General features: G+C 39.0%; 1 protein-coding gene across 3 annotated transcripts in view; it reads right to left on the bottom strand.

Moving 5' to 3' along the window:
• Nucleotides 1–18,937, bottom strand: part of CADM2 (cell adhesion molecule 2) — a 1,317,105-nt gene that overhangs the window by 262,083 nt on the left and 1,036,085 nt on the right. For all 3 annotated transcript variants that reach the window (XM_075263548.1, XM_075263549.1, XM_075263550.1), the window contains one exon: nucleotides 9,637–9,786. In XM_075263548.1, the coding sequence (XP_075119649.1) occupies nucleotides 9,637–9,786 (150 nt within the window). The remainder of the gene's footprint in view (nucleotides 1–9,636; nucleotides 9,787–18,937) is intronic.

Genomic DNA, 18,937 nt, shown 5'->3' with positions numbered 1-18,937 from the left:
TTATCCACATTTTTGGGTGGAAACTAGGTAGCAACCCAGTGAACCCCATTTCAGTCTTTTTAAGCAGGTTAACTTTCCATTTTTTGGGGTTCCCAAGTGAACCCGAAGAATGGAAAGTCAAACGCTAGCATGAACCTAGTGTAACATTCTGTGCTTCAGATTTATCAAGTGTTTTAGACTTGCATGAAAAAGGGGATAAACTTAACAAGAAAGGGGAGTTGCCTAGGTTGGGACACCACGTGTCAAATATGTGCTAAAATTTTTAAGCCATCTACTAAGCGGTGTAATGTTAGACTAGACAGTATAAAAATATGCCAGATTTATTAGCTAGCGCTGTTTTTAGAACTTTGTAGTCTAAATTTGTGACTTAGACACTATGAGTAAACTTGCCTCCAAGTCTTTAAAGAGGACTTTTAATGTCCTCCTGTACATGTGGTTTTATAAACCAGTAGAAAGACAAGAGTGTGGTGAATTCAGCACACCGTCGACTTTCCTGTTGTGTGCACTGGGACTGGAGATATCTGTGCTTGTAATTTTGTCACTGATCTCTTCCCTCTGTAAGAAGGATGTTCCTGACAGTCTTTCTGGGCTGTGAGGAACTTCCCCTTCCCCCAACAGTATTCATCCATAGCCCTGTACTGTCAGAAGGGCATTCCTGTTAGTCTAACTTTGCAATGGGGAATTCTCCTCCTGACAGTACTTGTCTATAGACTAGTATGGGAGGAGGGGTAAGTTTACAGCTCAACATCATTCCTGGGCTTTGGAACACCCCCTTTGACCGTACAGGTCTATGAATGAGTACTGTCAGGGGAGCAATCATCACAGCCCAGCTACACAGTCAGGAACACCCTTCTAACACCAATATATCCAGCCCCCGGGCACATAACGGGCACTGAATTTGGCGCATTAATGGCTTTCTGTTGGTATACAAAACCGCATGTGTCTATAAGTTGCAGGTAAGGATATGTTTCATACCCTGAATGGAATCTCTTATATACAGTTGGATTCACTAGTAACATTTCTGCACGGTAATGTTAAAAAATGAAAAAAAATAAAAAAATAAATAAAAATCCAGCATTAGACTAATGCCGCATCGGGACATCTAATTTCTAAGCAGTGCCCAAGAAGCATTACCACCAGACATCATGAAAGTTTAATATGAAGCAACCTTTAAAAATGTGTACTCAGATGCACATACAAAACACAATTGCTAGGTACACCCCGAGGCATAGGAAAGGCTAACAGTGCAGAATGTAAGGCAATTTATCTTGATTTGTTCCTCTTTTAAGAAATGTGGAATCCTGGGAGCTTCCAGTGAAGAACAACACAATTCCTGGCTAAGGGAAGTCTCTTTTCCCCAAGGTGCTTCTCAATGTATTTGTTGGCAGTAAAAATCTCCCTTTAGGGAAATTATAACACAGTGGAAATCTCTCCTACTTATTTTTGTACATTGTACATTAGTTGGATGAGGCATTTCCTAGCGCTGAGCCTTCCTTTTTCTATCTCTAGGGTCTTTTTAGCTTTGCTATATTTGCCTTCTGGTGCAATATATTTTCTTGTGCTGTGCCTGGGATACTAATATCTGTTATGTAATGATCACGCTAATAGCGGCGAGTCGCCGGACACACCAAGAGGATCTAAAAGCTATTTCCTATAATAGTCTCTTTTTTAAGCTGTCCACTTCATTGTATCAATTATTAGTCAGTGTTACTCAGCAACTATCACAATTGCTGTAGTACAGCAAACTAATAGTTAACTATTGAAAAGTTTTTAAAACTTTAGGAAAAATGTATGATATTAACATGATTATTTTGGGTACTAAAAATTCTCAATATTTTGCGCATAGTTATTTTTCACAAAAATATGAAACTTTGTCCTGCTTTTTGCTGCACCTATCACTTTTATTAAAAGTGGGTGTGGCTCCTCAGGAAAGGAGTGGCCTTAAAAGAAGTTTTCAACTTCCACCAAGCATGTTACAGTGATAAAAACAAAAAACAAAAAACATACCTCTGTTATGAATGTCAATTTTATAGATATGGTGAAAAACATCTTTGAAAATGAGGTAGTGGGTGCACTGGAGGCGGGTCTTCAGATCTGGCAGCAATGTTCTTTATGCTCAATTAGTAAGGGAGATGTTATAACAGTAGAAGGTCAACTCCCACTGCATGGGATGGCACAGACAGGTAATGGTAAAGGACCGAGTGGCAATTACAGTGCAACCAGGACTGAAGACCGATCCCCTGTGCACCATTTGTCCAAGACTTCAATGTTGTTTTTCTCTAAACCTACAAAAGGGACACATATAACAAAAGTATGGAGTTCATCGCTGTAGTGTACTCTATAACACAATGGCGGCAGTGACTGCCTTTAAAGTAGACCTTTCACATTCTTATCAATGTGCGGTACTATATACTACTAGGGAGGAATATGCAAACCTGTCTGCCAAGATGTAAACAGGAAGACAGTGCCTCTGTTATGCTGCCCTCTATGGGAAGCACCCTGACCATCATGTCCGACTTGCGGGGTTATAACCAAATCAGTTTCTCAGCTACGGACGGCACCGTTTCTGTCTGGTTGGACTTCATCAGCACAGCCTAGAGAGAACTGATTTGGTAGAAGTGAGAGGCTGAGAGACCAGATTATGGGGATAACGTCCATCCTTAGGGAGAGACCACCTTTTCAGGTGTGTGGAGACTTATACAGCCATAGTTGCTCCTCTGCAAAGGAACATGGGAGAAATATGCAAATCTGTCTCCCAAGATGTAAACGGGGAGACAGTGTCTCTGTTATACTGCCCTCTATGGGAAGCAGCCTGAACATCATGCCTGACTACTATATACTACTATATACTACTAGAAAGCCAACTGAATTCAGTGCACTATTGGATTTCCTGGTATAAGCCTCAATTCAGGAGATATCGGTGAATGCTGACGTAGATTATTATATACAACTACAAAGTCAAACTCCCAGTTTGGAAAGATTTTTCTCAAATCTAAAAATGGGTGTACCTGGGATATCTCATTGTGTTTTGTGGGGCATTACTAGGCAGAGCAGAGTGGAGGTTACTAAAATGTATATGCCTCTTCTTGTTCCGGTGCTGGACCACATCCAGTGCTGGCTACACAATCAGTATCTGCAGCTGTCACATGCCATACTAGCATCATGGCTCCCATGTTTTGGCATTGATGCCTGTAGAGAAGCTGTGATCACTGTAACTACTTCTAAGCTACTGCAGTAAAATATGGCCTGCTTGTAAATACAGTATTGGATGAAAGACAGCGCTGGGTCAGCAGGAAAAAGGGGATATATGTCTAGTTATAGTTTTACCATCGTTCCATCAGGTCTTTTGTTTTTCTTACAGGTTAGTTTTTCCTATGATATTCAGTCCATAGGCTAAAAACAGGAGCATGAATCGATGTTTTCCTTTGTTTATTTTTTTGTTTTTTTTCTAGGCGGTGTCCAAGTCATTTTGCTTATTGGTGATTGAATGGACTGGAAAAATATGTAGCCAACCCTCAGTGGGGAGAAATATTAAGTCTACCATTTTCAGACACTAGAGGTAAAAAAAAATAAGTAAAAAAAAAAAATTGAAATTGCAAAATAAAGTATAAAATTGTAGATTTCTTCATAATATTTTACTGTATTTTACTATTATTTTGTGCATAATCTATTAAAATAACAACCCGCTACATTGATGTGCTAGACCAACGACAGCTTGACTTTTAGAATTCTTTGTTATCTTTTATAATCATCACTTGAATCAGTTAAATGTCAAAACTTGGTCAATGTATTAAAGCTTCGTAAAAATAGTCCTTTATAAGACATTGTGACAAGGTAGAACTCAATTCACAATGTATAAAACTATTGTTCTGCTTTCTGAAAAGGATTTCTCACTAAAGAATATGTTGGGAACAAAATATTTTACCAAGTACAATTGACTGGAGAAATTATTCTCTAAAAAAGTTTGGCTTAGGCTACATCTCCATTTACATCGGTGCCCGTCTGGCAGGGAGTCCATCTGAAATGGCGGACAAAATCGTCCTGCAAGCTCGACATTTCATTGGGTGATATCAGTAAGAAAATAAGGGATATCTGATATCTTGGAGACTTTGCTGAAAATTTTAAATCGTTCCCATCCCTTGACAGTTGTTCTTGAATGGAAATCTTTAGGCTCTTTGGCAACAGGCATCGGAAATAAAGTCTCAAAACCAGTCCCAGAATTCATTCATCAGGGGTTAATAAGAAGACATTGGCACATAAGCATCCACATACTGTAAGACTTAAGAAGCCTAGGGATATTATAATAATGCTACTAATGTTATGATTATCCTAAAAAATAAAAAATCCCATTTTAGATATTTTTGGCACACCCAAAGGATATGCTATAAATATTAGACACATGAAGTTCCCACTTGCATCTACAGAAACTTTAAAACATGGGGCATTACACCGCTATTCCATATGGTGAGGTCGCCATATCCAGCTGGAATACGAAAGTCATGGAAACAGCTGACTTGCTATCTTGGCACACTTCCATGGAAGTCGGTGGAAAAAAAAGCCCTTGTTCGTTTCATGTCTGGATGAGACAAGAATCTACCTCATGCCATTCCAAGAGAAAGGTGCCGATTTTCGAAGTGTGAGTGACCTCTAAGGGTCAGTTCAAACAGTTTTTTGGTGAGGATTTGGATGCTGAATCCGTCTCAAAATCATCCTCCCAATAGAACTCTATTGTGAACTGACCCTTACAATACTTTTGGCAAAAATAGGTGGAAGTGTGGAAGGTGGAAATGCCACTTTAAGGGAACCGATACAGTTAAAATAATAAAAAGATGCCGTAAAATATAGTTAAAATTTTTTCTTTGCCAGTTAGTAAAAGAGCAGGAGATCTGTTTTTGTACCAGTCTGAAAAAAAATTACTTTTTGGGGCTTTTAGATCTAAAGAATTGAAGTGCAGATGCCTTCATGATTATCAAGACCATGAAAGCCTCCCTTAGTATAACAAGACTGAGGTTAGAGGTCACACATAAAACATATTAAAACACATTTAAATGATCCAAACATAACAAACATTCCAATAACTATTTGTATATGGGCATTGCTATTGTGACATAGCTCTGTGTGTGGATTAAAAAAAAACAAAAAACTTTGCCATAATAGCAATTTTGGCAAGATGAAAATGAAAATGAAAATCACCCCGTTGAGTAAATCCCGGAGAATGTGGTCAAAAGATTTGCTTGCCTAAAAGTAAGAGAATGGTTTTGTAATTCTAAGTTCCAAAGCCCGGCTCCCGTAGCTCTCACCCGCTGGATTAAATCTGTTTCATAGTAAGGATACGGATCCATAATGTATTTCCCATTCTCAGAATAGATACATTCATCCTCTAGTCTTCTTATTTCTCTTATATATTTTATGTCCCTTATGTTTCAAAGCAAACCCATCTCCTTGTAAATTCTTGGGTTCTCCTTAGACTTCTGTATGGATCATGGTCTCTCCCATTCCCATAGCAATGGAGGTGCCAACTCTAGCAGTAGTAGATTGTTCAATATCTAGACTGAGAGCTGATTAGTTGCTTTAGCTTAGGGTTGGTTCACACTAGCGCTTGTATTACGTCCGAAAGGAGTCCGCATGGAGATCGCCCTTCCCCCCCCGGTCGGAATGAAATCGCAATTGCAAGCAGTGTGCTTGCAACGCACATGGAGCCCATAGACTATAACGGGCTCTGTGTGCTTGCTGCGCACTGCCCGCACAAATGAATTGTGCGGGCAGTGCGTGGCAAGCACACGGAGCCCATTATAGTCTATGGGCTCTGTGTGCTTAATTGCACAGTGCTTGCATTAGTGTTGGTATTCTGTCCGGGGGGTCTCCATGCGGACTGTGAACCAACCCTTACTCAAGCTGTATATATTCTATATATAAAGCTGGAAGTCACTGTGCTCCTACTCGGGTGCACTGTATACAGCTTGCAGTCCATACAGTGTACTGTGGGTGCCTGGAACTGCAGCCCCATTCCCACTCGCTTGAAATGAGAACAGATTTTTGGTGGCCACATCTGCTGATTGGTGCAGGGCCCGGATGTGGGACCCTGACCAATTTCATACTGATGAACTTCTCCTGTGGATTGGTCATCAGTATCAATTATCTTCATATTCCATTACATTTTGTTACATCTCTACTTCAGGATGTTTGGCGTAACTAAACTCTCTATTAATCCACAGTATGGGTGAAGATAACAAGCTTTGCAATATACTTTATTAAAGTAAAGTTCCTGTATCTTCACTTATTTGCCTCATTATGTCACTAATCAGATATGTAGAATAATAGTCTATGGAGAGGGGAAGGGGGAGGAAGAAGGGATCTTCTTAAAGCAGAGGGACATCAGTCCTATAGAGAGACAGCTTGTTTTTACGACAGAGCTGGGTTATAAGTAACTACTAAAAAAAACCCTTATTTAATACTATAGTCAGCCTCATATGTCTCTTTGTATAATATTTTAATATAATATTCACTGTGTTTGGATCATTTAGATGTTTTTAGAACAATTTACACATGATCTCAGACCCCAGTGTGGTTATTTGACTGAGAAAAACAGTTTTTCACACATTTCTGTGCATAAATAAAGGATAAAATCCTTTTATTGAATTGTGCTGCTTGGACCAAATGAAAAACATTGTCCACTCTTGAAATGCGATGTTCCAATACAATTAATGTTCTCAGGACTTCCGTGACTTGGTTCTGTCTGGAATGGACATTTTTCTCTCTGTTTTCTGAGTTGTCTTCTTCAAATGTTTTGGGTCATGCTGAGGAGACCTGGTGATGCTGATCTCATCTCCTTGGTCACACAATTCCATAACGCTATGCCCATATAACACATTCATCGACATTTCATAGGGGTTCCCTATAACCTTTCAATCCCATACTGCTCCATTTGTAGTTTTTGCAGCTACACGTTCAAGGTGACATATATTCCTTAAAGTGGTTGTCCAGGCAAAAGTGGAAAACCCTTTTAACTTTTAAATCAACCAGGGGCAGGGAAAAAAATCATATTCACCTGTTCTAGATACTCAGGTGTCCTTCTGGTGCATTCCGGTCCTTCTACGCAACAGGTCTCCTCTAAAGTTCCACTAAAGCCACTGAATGAATCAGCGAAGGCCTTGCAATGTCACCAGTTGTGACATCATGGGCCTCTGATGTCACAGACCCCTTTAAAGGTAAGTTCACACTGAGTTTTTTTGCAGGTGGATTTTGATGTCGAATCCACCTCGAAATCTACCTGAAAAACCGCCTCCCGTTCATTTCAATGGGAGTCGCTAGCAGTTTTTTCCACTTGTGTTTTTTTTTCAGCTAGCAGAAAAAAAAAGCAATATGGCCGATCTTCAGGCAGATTCCGCCTGGAAAAACCCAATGAAGTCAATGTGAGGCAGACAAAACACAAAGCGTTTTTTTGGAACAGTTTTTGCAAAAACCACTTCAAAAACCACTAGCGCTTTTTTAAAGAGAAGTCTCCAGGTCCATACAGTGTACTGGAGTAAAAATAAAAAATAAAAAAGTGTCAAAAGCTACATCAAAAACTGCATCAAAAACCACGCCATGCCAAAAACTAATTCCTGAGGTAGATTTTTTCAGCTTGCAAAAAACTCCATGTGAACTATCCTAAGTTCATACGGGTTTTTGGACGGATTTTGACATGGAATCTGCGTCAAAATCTGCCTCCAAAAACCACTTCAAAATAGAGTTTTATGTAACCCGCTAGTGTTTTTTTTCCACTAGCTAATAAAAGAAGTGATATGACCTTTCTTCAGGCGGATTCCACCTGAAAAAAACAACATGAGTCAATGGGAGGTGGAAAAACCGCTAGCGGATTTTGAAGCTTTTTGCAAAAACCGCTTGTGTTTTTTTCAAGGTGCATACACCGTGTTGGAAGGAAAAAAACAAAAACTAAAAACACCTCAAAAAATGCCACAAAAAAATCCTCATGTAAAAAAAAACCCTTCAAAAAACCATTTCCTAATTCCTGAACTGGATTCCTTCCTCTCCACAATCCTCGCCAAAAAACCTCCATGTGAACCCAGCCTTTGGCTTCCAGTCAATGCTATACAACCCCTTAGGGTGCATTCACATGGAGGAAAATGGTGCTGAATTTGGTGTGGAATCCACGTCAGATTCAGCACTAAAAAAAAAAAGCAGAAAAGGAACCCATTGAAGTCAATGGGAGGCTTTTATTCAATGCTAAAATTCCACACCAAATTCCTCACCATTTTCCTCTGTGTGAATGAAACCTTAGGCTGGGTTCACACGGAGTATTTTGGCTCATGATTTGGTACGTAGACGCCGCGGGAGCTTTTGCAAGCCGTATATGCTCCCATTGTTTTCAATGGGAGCCGGTACCACATGCGCCGCACTATTTTGCATCTGCCGCAAAATCATGGCCGCAAAATAGCACCGCGTATACGGCAGCGGCTCCCATTGAAAACAATGGGAGCATATACAGCCCACAAAAGCTCTCGCGTCGTGTACATACCAAATCACGAGCCAAAATACTCAGTGTGAACCCGGCCTTAGGGTCAGTGCAAACAGAGTTTTTTGGTGCTGATTTTGACGCTGAATCCGCCTCAAAATCAGCCTCCAAACAAAGCCTCCCAATAGAGTTCTATTGGGAGACTTTTTTTGGAAGCTGATTTTGAGGCGCCGAAAAACTCTGTATGCACTGACCCTTAGTGCCCCTTGACGGATCCACATGGAGCTCCTCCAGTAGACCCTACCCCCGGTGACATGGGTCTCTATAAATAACTCAATCCATTATTTCTGGAGCACCCGCTGAAAAACAAATCATCTCTTTTCTCAAAATCTTTGATAACATGTAAAGCCATTGCCGAATATCAATGTTGACAGCTCATTACAAAAAAAGCAGGGAAGGCGAGAGGATATGTGCAAACTCTCCGAAGAAGAGAAGAAACACACACACATTAACACCATTTTATCTAATCATATGACTGAACTGAACCAACTTTGTAGCAGATTGCTCGCTGCGTCTCGTGAAATGCTTAATGGGTGTACAAACCCGTTGGCGGACTTTTTTTTTTCCGTCTCCAAACTTCAATGGGAATTAGTATTAAAACTTTGCCGTTCTGTTGGTGTCTGGTAGAATTCGGTGGAGATATTGGAATAGAAGTCTATCTAAGTTATCCTAACATTTCTCACATTGTCAGAGCCTGCAGACCTTCGGGCTTCCTCCAACGTACATGTAAGCTTTTCATTTAACACTTACCGCAACATTCTCAATTATTCTCGACAGAGAAAGAGACCACAATCTTAACCACCAAGCTTATTGTTAGCGCTGAGTACAAATTCTCTATATGAGGTATATTCCTCGGCATCGGCTAAGGAATTTCTCAGCTAAAGCTCAGAGAAGAATCTATTCAGAAGACCTACAAAGCCTCACAGCAAAAGGCTTTTCATGTACATCTCAACAGTCAGAAACCTTCTCCGTATTTGTCAGAGATATCAAAATAGAAAGTCAGGATAAAAATATTCCGGCGTATTATATGCACGGCATCGTATGGAGGGAGATATACAATAATTTCGAGTCAAGTGGACAAAATAGCTAAGGAAGAATTACGGATAATAAAATCTGATTACCTTTTTTGTCGTCGAAGTATAGGGTCTGCTGAGCAGGATTTGACCACTGGAGGGAGGTGTTATCATTTTGATCAACGCGGCAAGTCAAGTTCACCGTTCCTCCTTCGATAGCTGTAACGTTCTGTGTGACGGGAAACTGCCCTTGGCTTACTAAAGGGAGAGTCAGAAAATACAGGCAACGTGAGCAGAGAAGTTACAAAGCAGAATGTAAAGCACGGGCATGCTACAGTATCGGAATCGAGAGGAAACCTAGCACCGGGAAATAAACATAAATCAATCAATTCCGGACATGACTTCTACGTTTCCGTTCTAGATCAGAAATACATTAGCTGTGGCTCTGAGGTTTGACACGTAACACGTTTTGTTATTTTCTGTAGTGTTACAGAGGAGTCGAAAGTCTTGTCCAATTATAGATGTAGCAGAACTGAGTCAGTGACGTGACGCTGCTTACTGCAGTACGAGAAGGTGTTGTCTGTGGTTTACATGGGATTGCAGGGAAATCTACTGCACAAATTCAGTTCTGCTCCATCTATCTTACTGCATGTGATATAGTATCACTTTTAGAAGCACAAGTTCTATACTATGCATATGTGTGTGTGATTGTCTATCTATCTATCTATCTATCTATCTATCTATCCATTTTGTCTATCATCTATCTATCTATCTATCTATCTATCTATCTATCTATCTATCCATCTATCTATGTGTATATATATATATATATATATATATATATATATATATAATAGAATCTGCATAGATAGATGTAAGATAGATGTATGTAATAGAATCTATCTTGATGCCAAATAAGTATAATACTTTGTCGCGCTAACAATATACATATATGTACAATATCATGCAAACGTTTTAGGCAGGTTTTGGGGGGTAAAATAGGTAAGAATACTTCCAAAAGTATTTCAAGAAGTGTTTATAGTCTCTTTTTGTCAATTAATAAAATGAAGTGAGGGCGGGTTCACACCTGCGCCCCTCTCTCTGTTATGCAGGTTTCCGTTTCCTGCCCGAAACGGGACAGGAAACGGAAACTGGCAGGCATTTTTCGAGCCCATTCATTTGAATGGGTTTAAAAAGTGTCTGGCTGTGAGCGCCTGTGAGCGTTTTGCACTCTCCGAGGTGAAACCGTTTTTTTTAACCGGACACTAAGTCAGACATGCAGGACTTTGTGTCCAGTTAAAAAAAAAAAAACTGGTTTCAACATGGAGAGCAGAAAAATCTCACCAGCGCTCACGGCCGGACACTGTCTGACAGGTTTCCTGGATAACGGAGATTGGGAGCAGGTGTGACCCCTGAATGAAGAAAAGAGGAGGATGAGTCCTGGAAGTGATGTTATGGCCCCCACATTATTATTGCCCAGTCTGTCTGGGATTAAAAGAAGAGACCGTATGATTGGAGCAAGCCTACATCCACAGAAGATCTGTGCTTTAAAAAAAAAAAAAAAAAATCCCCAATATGTTACTTTTATTTTTTGTAAATCACTTTTACTTAGTTTTGTTTTATTTTGTATTTATTGGTTGTTTACATTTTATGTAATAATATGTTACTTTTGTCATGACTTGAGAGCCAGAAAGCTGGCATACAAGCCTGATATAGTGACCAAAATATAGAGTCTTTCCCATTAGTAATGATTCATATTCATAGGACAGATGTACCCAGCACCAAATGAACATCAATTCTGCTAAATAAATGTTCATTTTGCTCAAAGATGAGTTAGCTCAATGGGTAAACCTTCTGTTAGCAAAATATAAAAGTTCATTTGGATGATGCTTTATCTGTACATGTCATCATTCCTGACAAATGAGGATTAGACTACTGGAACCTACCACAATGCTCTTATTTCTTGCCAATCTACCAAATGTAGGATAGCAGAAAGGTGATAGATGTGAGGGACTATTATCTGCAGGATCCGATGTACTATCTAGTAGTAAACAATCACAGGCACAAGGCTCTACAGATAACAGTAAGATATCTCACACTCTATAGCACTTTGGTAGAAGTTCTTCAGAAGGTCGTACCAGGACTAAGCAGAACAGATGGTAATAAAGCACAGTAAGTATCTAGTATAACATAGTATCTAGTAAGAGAGAAATGTTACTATAACCCGATTCCTGGAATTTTTTCCTCGCTGCCTCTTACCCTCTCCTTTCTCCCCTCCCTTCTCTCCATATACTTCTATCGATTACAGTCTGTCTATAGCGTAGATATATCTGGCAGTGAGTTGCACAGCGTAGTAGTCAGTAGTGGAGAGGAGAACAGGAGACGGAAGCTCTTTTGTCTTATAAACAATGTCACAAAGCCTCTTAAAAAATATACATTTAAGGGGGAAGCTCTCCACTAAGCCTTCTAAAGAAGTGACATCACGTCCACTAACTCTTCTCAGGAAGTGACATCACGTCCACTAACTCTTGTGAGGAAGTGACATCATCTCCACTAACTCTTGTCAGGAAGTGACATCACGTCCACTAACTCTTCTCAGGAAGTGACATCATGTCCACTAAGTCTTGTCAGGAAGTGACATCACATCCACTAACTCTTCTCAGGAAGTGACATCACGTCCACTAACTCTTGTCAGGAAGTGACATCATCTCCACTAACTCTTCTCAGGAAGTGACATCACATCCACTAACTCTTCTCAGGAAGTGACATCATGTCCACTAACTCTTCTCAGGAAGTGACATCATGTCCACTAACTCTTTTCAGGAAGTGACATCATGTCCATTAACTCTTCTCAGGAAGTAACAGCACATCTTATGGTCACATTCGAATGGGAATGAGCAGTTGTAAGGTCATGTGACCAATGGACTTGATGTCACTTCCACGGATGAGTATGTGGACCTTTTTTCTAGAGAAACAGCCATGCTTTTTAACCTTGGATATCTCCATTAAGTCAAGTAATACTGATGGGGAGCAGCGGGGTTACAACAGGGGAGGAATTAGAAGGCATTATATGTAATGAGCCTTTTCTAATTTTTTGCTATCCACCCCCTTTTTCCCTTTAGATCAATTTTTCTTTATCCTTTTTATTCTTGATACTTGCGCTTGTACATTCAACATCTCCTAAAATATCATTTATATAACAACAATATCTTGAACTATCAAAGTAAACAACAACATAAACTTTCCTGATATAAACATTTATTCCGCTTGGTATTCGCCTGCCCTAGGTATCTACTTGAGCTGCTTTTTCCCTAAATTTAGTCTAAATATCCCAGGCAGATCTTACAGCAGTGTAAATCTCCTCCCGTAGATTATTACCTAAGAAAGACAGCACATAACTGATAATACTGTGCATGTCTTTGTAGCAAACAATGAAATAAGTCTCAGATAATATATTTCTCCAACCAAACCACAATATTATCCTTCGCGACCCGCCATCTATACTTCTTCGACGAAGATAAATAAAATGTGCAGGAAATAAAGGAAAACCGTAAGGTAACATGGTTTAATTTGTATTACTATGTCTTTCTGTAAATCACTGGGGGGTTGAATCATTGCCACTATAAAGCACTTTCCAATTGGGTGATAAATTAGAATGTGCTGGAGTGCTAATATCTACAATATGATGGAATAAAGGATATAGGAGGTAGCAGTGGCATACCTTGTGGAGCTCACCATTGCAAACACATACAGTATATCTCCTGTCGAATCACTTGTGTCCTCTGGGAACATAGCATTCATAATGCACATTTAATCTGCATTTCTAAATTGTTTATATGCAGAGCTGTAATTCTTGGTGTGATAATCAGTCCAAGAGGCTTCCAGAGACGAAAGATTCAATAAATAAATCAATGAAGTCCTTTTATATCATCTCTTTCACTGCGTGATTAACTCGAGTGCCACAGTCTGCATTCACATAGTCAGACATTTGGCTCAATATTCCTTTCAAGCGTCCTCGTTTTCCGCCCCGTTTCTAAAACAATTTTATATGTGCTTTTCTTAATTACAGGGTAATCTTGAAGAAACCTTTCATCTCTGACAATTTGTTGCTACTAAGAAGAATGCATGCAAGCTAGCGACAGACCTTTGTGTACTCCCTGGGGAAAGTTGGAGGAGACTTCGGTTAACTATAAATGCATCAATGGATCTGCTTAAGAATGCAGATCAGTCCATAATTAAAGGGGTGTTCCACCTTTGAATATCTGTAGTTAATTGCCATTAAAATTGTTGCATACTGAGGACTCTCGAGTTCTATCTTGCCTTGGAGAAGATATCTGGCCAGGATTTTTCTCCTTGTGTTTTTATTATTAGGAGTAACATAATGAAGGTGTGATCAGCACTCCAGAATTGGCATAATGGCAGACACGTGTGACCACACTTAACTGATCTCCAGATTGGCTAATGAATGCAATTTATCACAGAACCAATTTAACACAATATCACAACATGTTAACAAAAGCCTTGAAAGGCTGCAATTCATCTTCTCCCACTTCCCACAGAGTGGCCACACAGAGACACAAATTGGATGGTTAGCACGTCCTTTTGTGTTAATGTATCTGGAAATCATGATGCCTTTAGAAAAGATTCTTAACTCATGACACGTATATCTGGATATGTCCAGTCTAATGGAAAGGTAAGAGAGGATACATTTATATGTTGGATTATAATGTAATACCTTTTGCTATCTGGAAGTAGTCAATGACAAAGACAAATACAATTTTGTGGATCCTCAAAAAATGAATGAGATAATGCAAAAGAGATCTTCTTCATTTGTGCTTGGGATGTTTTGGTCCTTCAAAGCTGTAGTCTCATACATAATGGAGTGGAGAAAGTCATGTAAAGTACAGAAGCTTCAATAGAGCTCCTAATGACTTGTTGCAACAGAAGCAATACTCCTTCAACTACATTACTTTAACCAGTTCCCATATACTGTAGACCAGGAGAACATAAACTTCTCAAGCACACGTGAAGAGGATCTCCACAACACTATCTCATGAATGTTTGGAGAACACAATGCATTTAATTATGTTTGCAACCGTTGAATAATATTGACTTTTTCCCTATACTACAGTATTACTATGAATAGGATATTATTTATGTATTAGACTCAGAAGACTATTGTAATGTAGCAGCATATTTGATATGATTGGTTAAAGAAACAAATCCATCAAGTTTAACCTATACACCTACTATGTTGACCTAGAGCCAGAGAAAAATGAGCCCACACTAGGTGAAACAATCCTATCCAAGTCTAAATATGGCAATGGCAATAATTCCTTAGATCAACAGCCCATCCCAAAATAAAGAAATAAATTATCTGTTACGTACAATGGATAGCATCTTAATCTTGCAACAAAAGTAGGATAAAAGTTGCCAAAACCTGTCAATATTTTGTGGGGTTAGTTGACAATCTCATGTGTATGTTGACCTCATGATTATACCTTGACACTGTGTTGACCATGACTGATATCTTGTATTCACAGGAGGACAATTTTACTAGTATTTGGGTCAGCCTTTATTTTCCTCTCTCAATTTTAATGAACATGCATGCTTGGCCAAAGCAGTCATAATTGTATAAGTGGGAATTTTGAGAAAATTCCAAAGAAATGCCCATTTCAACCAGTCTGATTGGGGTGTAGAATCAGTAGGAAGTTTAAAGAGAGTCTGGTTATAAACCTTATCCCAGTACCTTGTAGTACCTTGATTCTACAGTCTCCAAGTATGTCTCTGCCGTTCAGCTTTGGAGTCCCAGTTTCATGTAAATTACATTCCATTCATATGAAAATTAAGTAAAAGTGCCTTGTGGTGGGTCTTAGCTTCTTAGGGCTTCAGTCTCCGCTCTTCATTTCCGGCCGAAGCTGGAATTTGGAATCTCCATTTACACATTAATAAAATTACGACTTACATAAAAATGGGGCTCCAAAGATGAATAACAGGGATACATTGGGAAACTATCACCTCTATAAGGTACCGGGATTAGGATTCTATCCAATTTACTGCTGACTGATTCCCCATAAGATTTCATATACTTCTTTGTCAAGGATCACGATTTCCACCTGGCACATAACTGAGGTCGTGCAACCTTTTAATTACTTATTTTTGCCTTAAGAATTTTGTTTGGTAGAAGAACGTAAAATAACTCAATCAGTATCTACCAATTCTTAGAAACGATCCAAGGATGGTGATTGTATGGAAGGATTGTACGGAATGGATTGTATGGGATACAATGTTTCATTTTTGTTTTATTTTTTATAAGGCATATATTAGACCTATTACTGGCACCCGGGGGTGAGGACTCCTGGTCAACTCTGCCATAGTTCATTTACAAGACACTCCGGTAACCCTTTTTAGCCATAACCTTTGCAAATATGAGGATGCAAGTAGGGATGCCGCACATTTTTGTCCAACACTATCCCTATAGCTATTTTCATATCAAATCTCTTTAATTATTACCTTTAAGAGCCGTACTACCTAGAGCTCTGCAGCATTGGGTATGGTTTTGAACTACAAAGGACGTCTACATCAAAGATTGTAAACATTGACATGATGTTTGAAGGCACTAGAAAGCAAATCTTTTTGAAAGCACAAGCGATCAAAAGTAATAAGAAAACCTTCTGTTTACTACCCTGACTCCGTTCAGTAAACATTTGTTGGACTCTACAGTGCTTAATACAACTGGTCATTGTTATTGTTAAGTGCCTCGCACTTGTCGAAATTGCATGATAGAAGAGATGGGAAATAAAAGAAAGCTTTATGCAGTATGCAGAAAACGTAAAACACAATAACATGATAGATGTGTCCCTACTTTACGAGGAGATACTGAAATGAATACTAAAATCACACCCGCAGTATCGAGACGCTGGTCAATGTGTTTTCCACAGAGTTGCCTAAGGAGCTATAGATCTTTGAAGGAACATAACTAAGTTTATAACAAAATATTTATGGCACAGAAGGTTGTAGGAATGAAATGTAAAATAATGCTACAATCATTTTCTTTATTACATGCTATAAAACTACTGTATGCAGTGTGGAATGCAGAGAATACTGGCGGAAGAAGAAAATCAAGAAGTGTTTAAGCTCATCTTATTGAACCTGAACTGTCATTGGTGGAAATTTACTTTTTGTTGTGGATAACGCTTGATGTCAGTGTAACAAAGGAGGGTGTAGACATAGCAGTTATACCCAGGACAGTGGCGTAACTAAAGTCTTTTGGGCCCTACAGGAAATTCTTGATAGTGATGGTTATGGGTGCTATGGAGTTTAATCAGCCTTAGTGTGGTTAGGGTAATCTGTGGGTCTCCTTGGTTTATAGGCTAGATGGAAGCTGAAATCTCAATACTGATGCCAGTACTTATGGGACCCTAAGGCTCCTGGGTCCCAGTGCGACTGCACCCTCTGCACCCCATCAACTTACACCCCTGAGCCAGGCCCTGGTGCCAAAGTGATCCATAAAGTTCTTTCCCACTTAACAACATTCCACTATTATAAGTGGCATATCATAGATGGGGGCATTATTTTATGTATGTACCCACTATACTGTGTACTATTACGTATTAGGGTCTATAACTTGAATCTGATCACTCACTGTACCATGATAGCTCACAATAAAAGCCTATGGAAAGTTTTGGAAAAAGTTGAGTTAGAGAGATCAGCAATCAATCCCTAATGCATCAGCAAAGTGTCCCATTGACAGCTAGAGACAGTACTATATCTACGTGCTGGAGACAGTACTATATCTACCTGCTAGAAACAGTACTATATCTACCTGCTAGAGACAGTGTTATATATACCTGCTGGGGCAGTGTAATTAGCCTTCCCTCTATGTTCTCCTAAATAATCTAAGACCCTATAAGTATATAGTTATAGAGACTGGGCTATGAGTTCCTTTTCCATAACTGTTTGACAGGAACAGTCTACTCATCAGCCGTTATTGAAAAAAGTGTATTTCCCCCCCCCCCCCCCCCCCCCCGCGGAGAGACTGGTATAGTCTATCATACAGAAAGTCAGGGATCTGTATTTTAATACATAAGCTTGGTATCCGGTCAGAGTGACAGTTACTTAGCATTACTAAAGTCATGAAATAACTAAATAAGGTAATAGAGGCTGAATTAAATATATATTGTGCAAAAAGGTTCATGATGAAAGAAAAAAAAAAATCCCCGGAGAGCTTCTTTAAGTAATGGCTCAGTTAGCTACTGTAAATGAATGTTTTCATTGTCTAAATAGAAAAATGAAGGCCATCCTTTACAGTTCACTTTTGGCATGAGTCATAAGTAACCGAATCATAATAATTTTCCAATCATTCATGGGCTTGTCCCAGAAATGATAATGATATAGGAATCATGGCTGTATATTTACCAGTATAATGACTCATTTTTCTGTACTTTTCAGAAATTGAATTAACCCTAATGATAACATTCAAGATCATAATCTACATGAACAAATAGGGAGCGTGAGGTCTAAAGAAAGTAAGCCCAAGGAATGGTTAATATGTGGTATACCGCATTTCTGTTTATGTGGATTAAGATTCTTAGCCGTGGATAATCTTTAGTAAGTAAAAGCGAAATTGCTGTACTTTACAACCAAATGAGTGTTTCTCGGCTAGCAATGGATTAATGTTCAGCTACAGACAGATGGTATAGTTTTCCACATATAGGATATGGTATAAAATGTTCGCTTTCAGTATAAACACAATAGTGTTATGTGTTATTCCCATGTCAATATCTATAAGACCAGGAAATACAGTAGTTGAAAAAACGGCAAAAAATATCATATATAGGTGCGTTCTCCATTCTCAAGTTTGAGTAAGGACTCCAATATAATACAATATCACTGTAGGCTAGCAAAACCTAAAATTCACAGTAAAAGAACTGGCTGCTCACACATTGACACATATAGAATAGGAAATTCATGACAGAATATTGGAAAATTACATTGTTTTGAAAATCTGATCATCTTACGATGTATCTGTTCATGACCAACCAAGAGGAAGGAAGGACATACTGTAGCTGTATGTTTCTATTAAACAGATAAAGGTCCCCGAGGATGCCATATTATACAACAGTACCTTTTCCCCCCACAGAATATATCAACTAGAATATATTCAGGAGTATACACATGTTTGCATGCTTATGGTTGAATTTATATATACTGTCACAGTTAGTATATAGAGATGAGCGAACAGTAAAATCTTCGATATTCGTTTCAAGTAGCCGCTCAATATTCAACTACTCAAATTGAATATCAAATCCTATTATAGTCTATGGGGGGAAAATGCTCGTTTAAGGGGTAGGTAACATTCGATCAAATTATACTTACCAAGTCCACGAGTGAGGGTCGGGCTGGATCC

Source organism: Leptodactylus fuscus, chromosome 2, assembly GCF_031893055.1.
Source record: "Leptodactylus fuscus isolate aLepFus1 chromosome 2, aLepFus1.hap2, whole genome shotgun sequence".
Classification (NCBI taxonomy): domain Eukaryota; kingdom Metazoa; phylum Chordata; class Amphibia; order Anura; family Leptodactylidae; genus Leptodactylus; species Leptodactylus fuscus.
The sequence above is the reverse complement of the archived record's forward strand: the minus strand, read 5'-3'. Positions and strand labels throughout refer to the sequence as shown.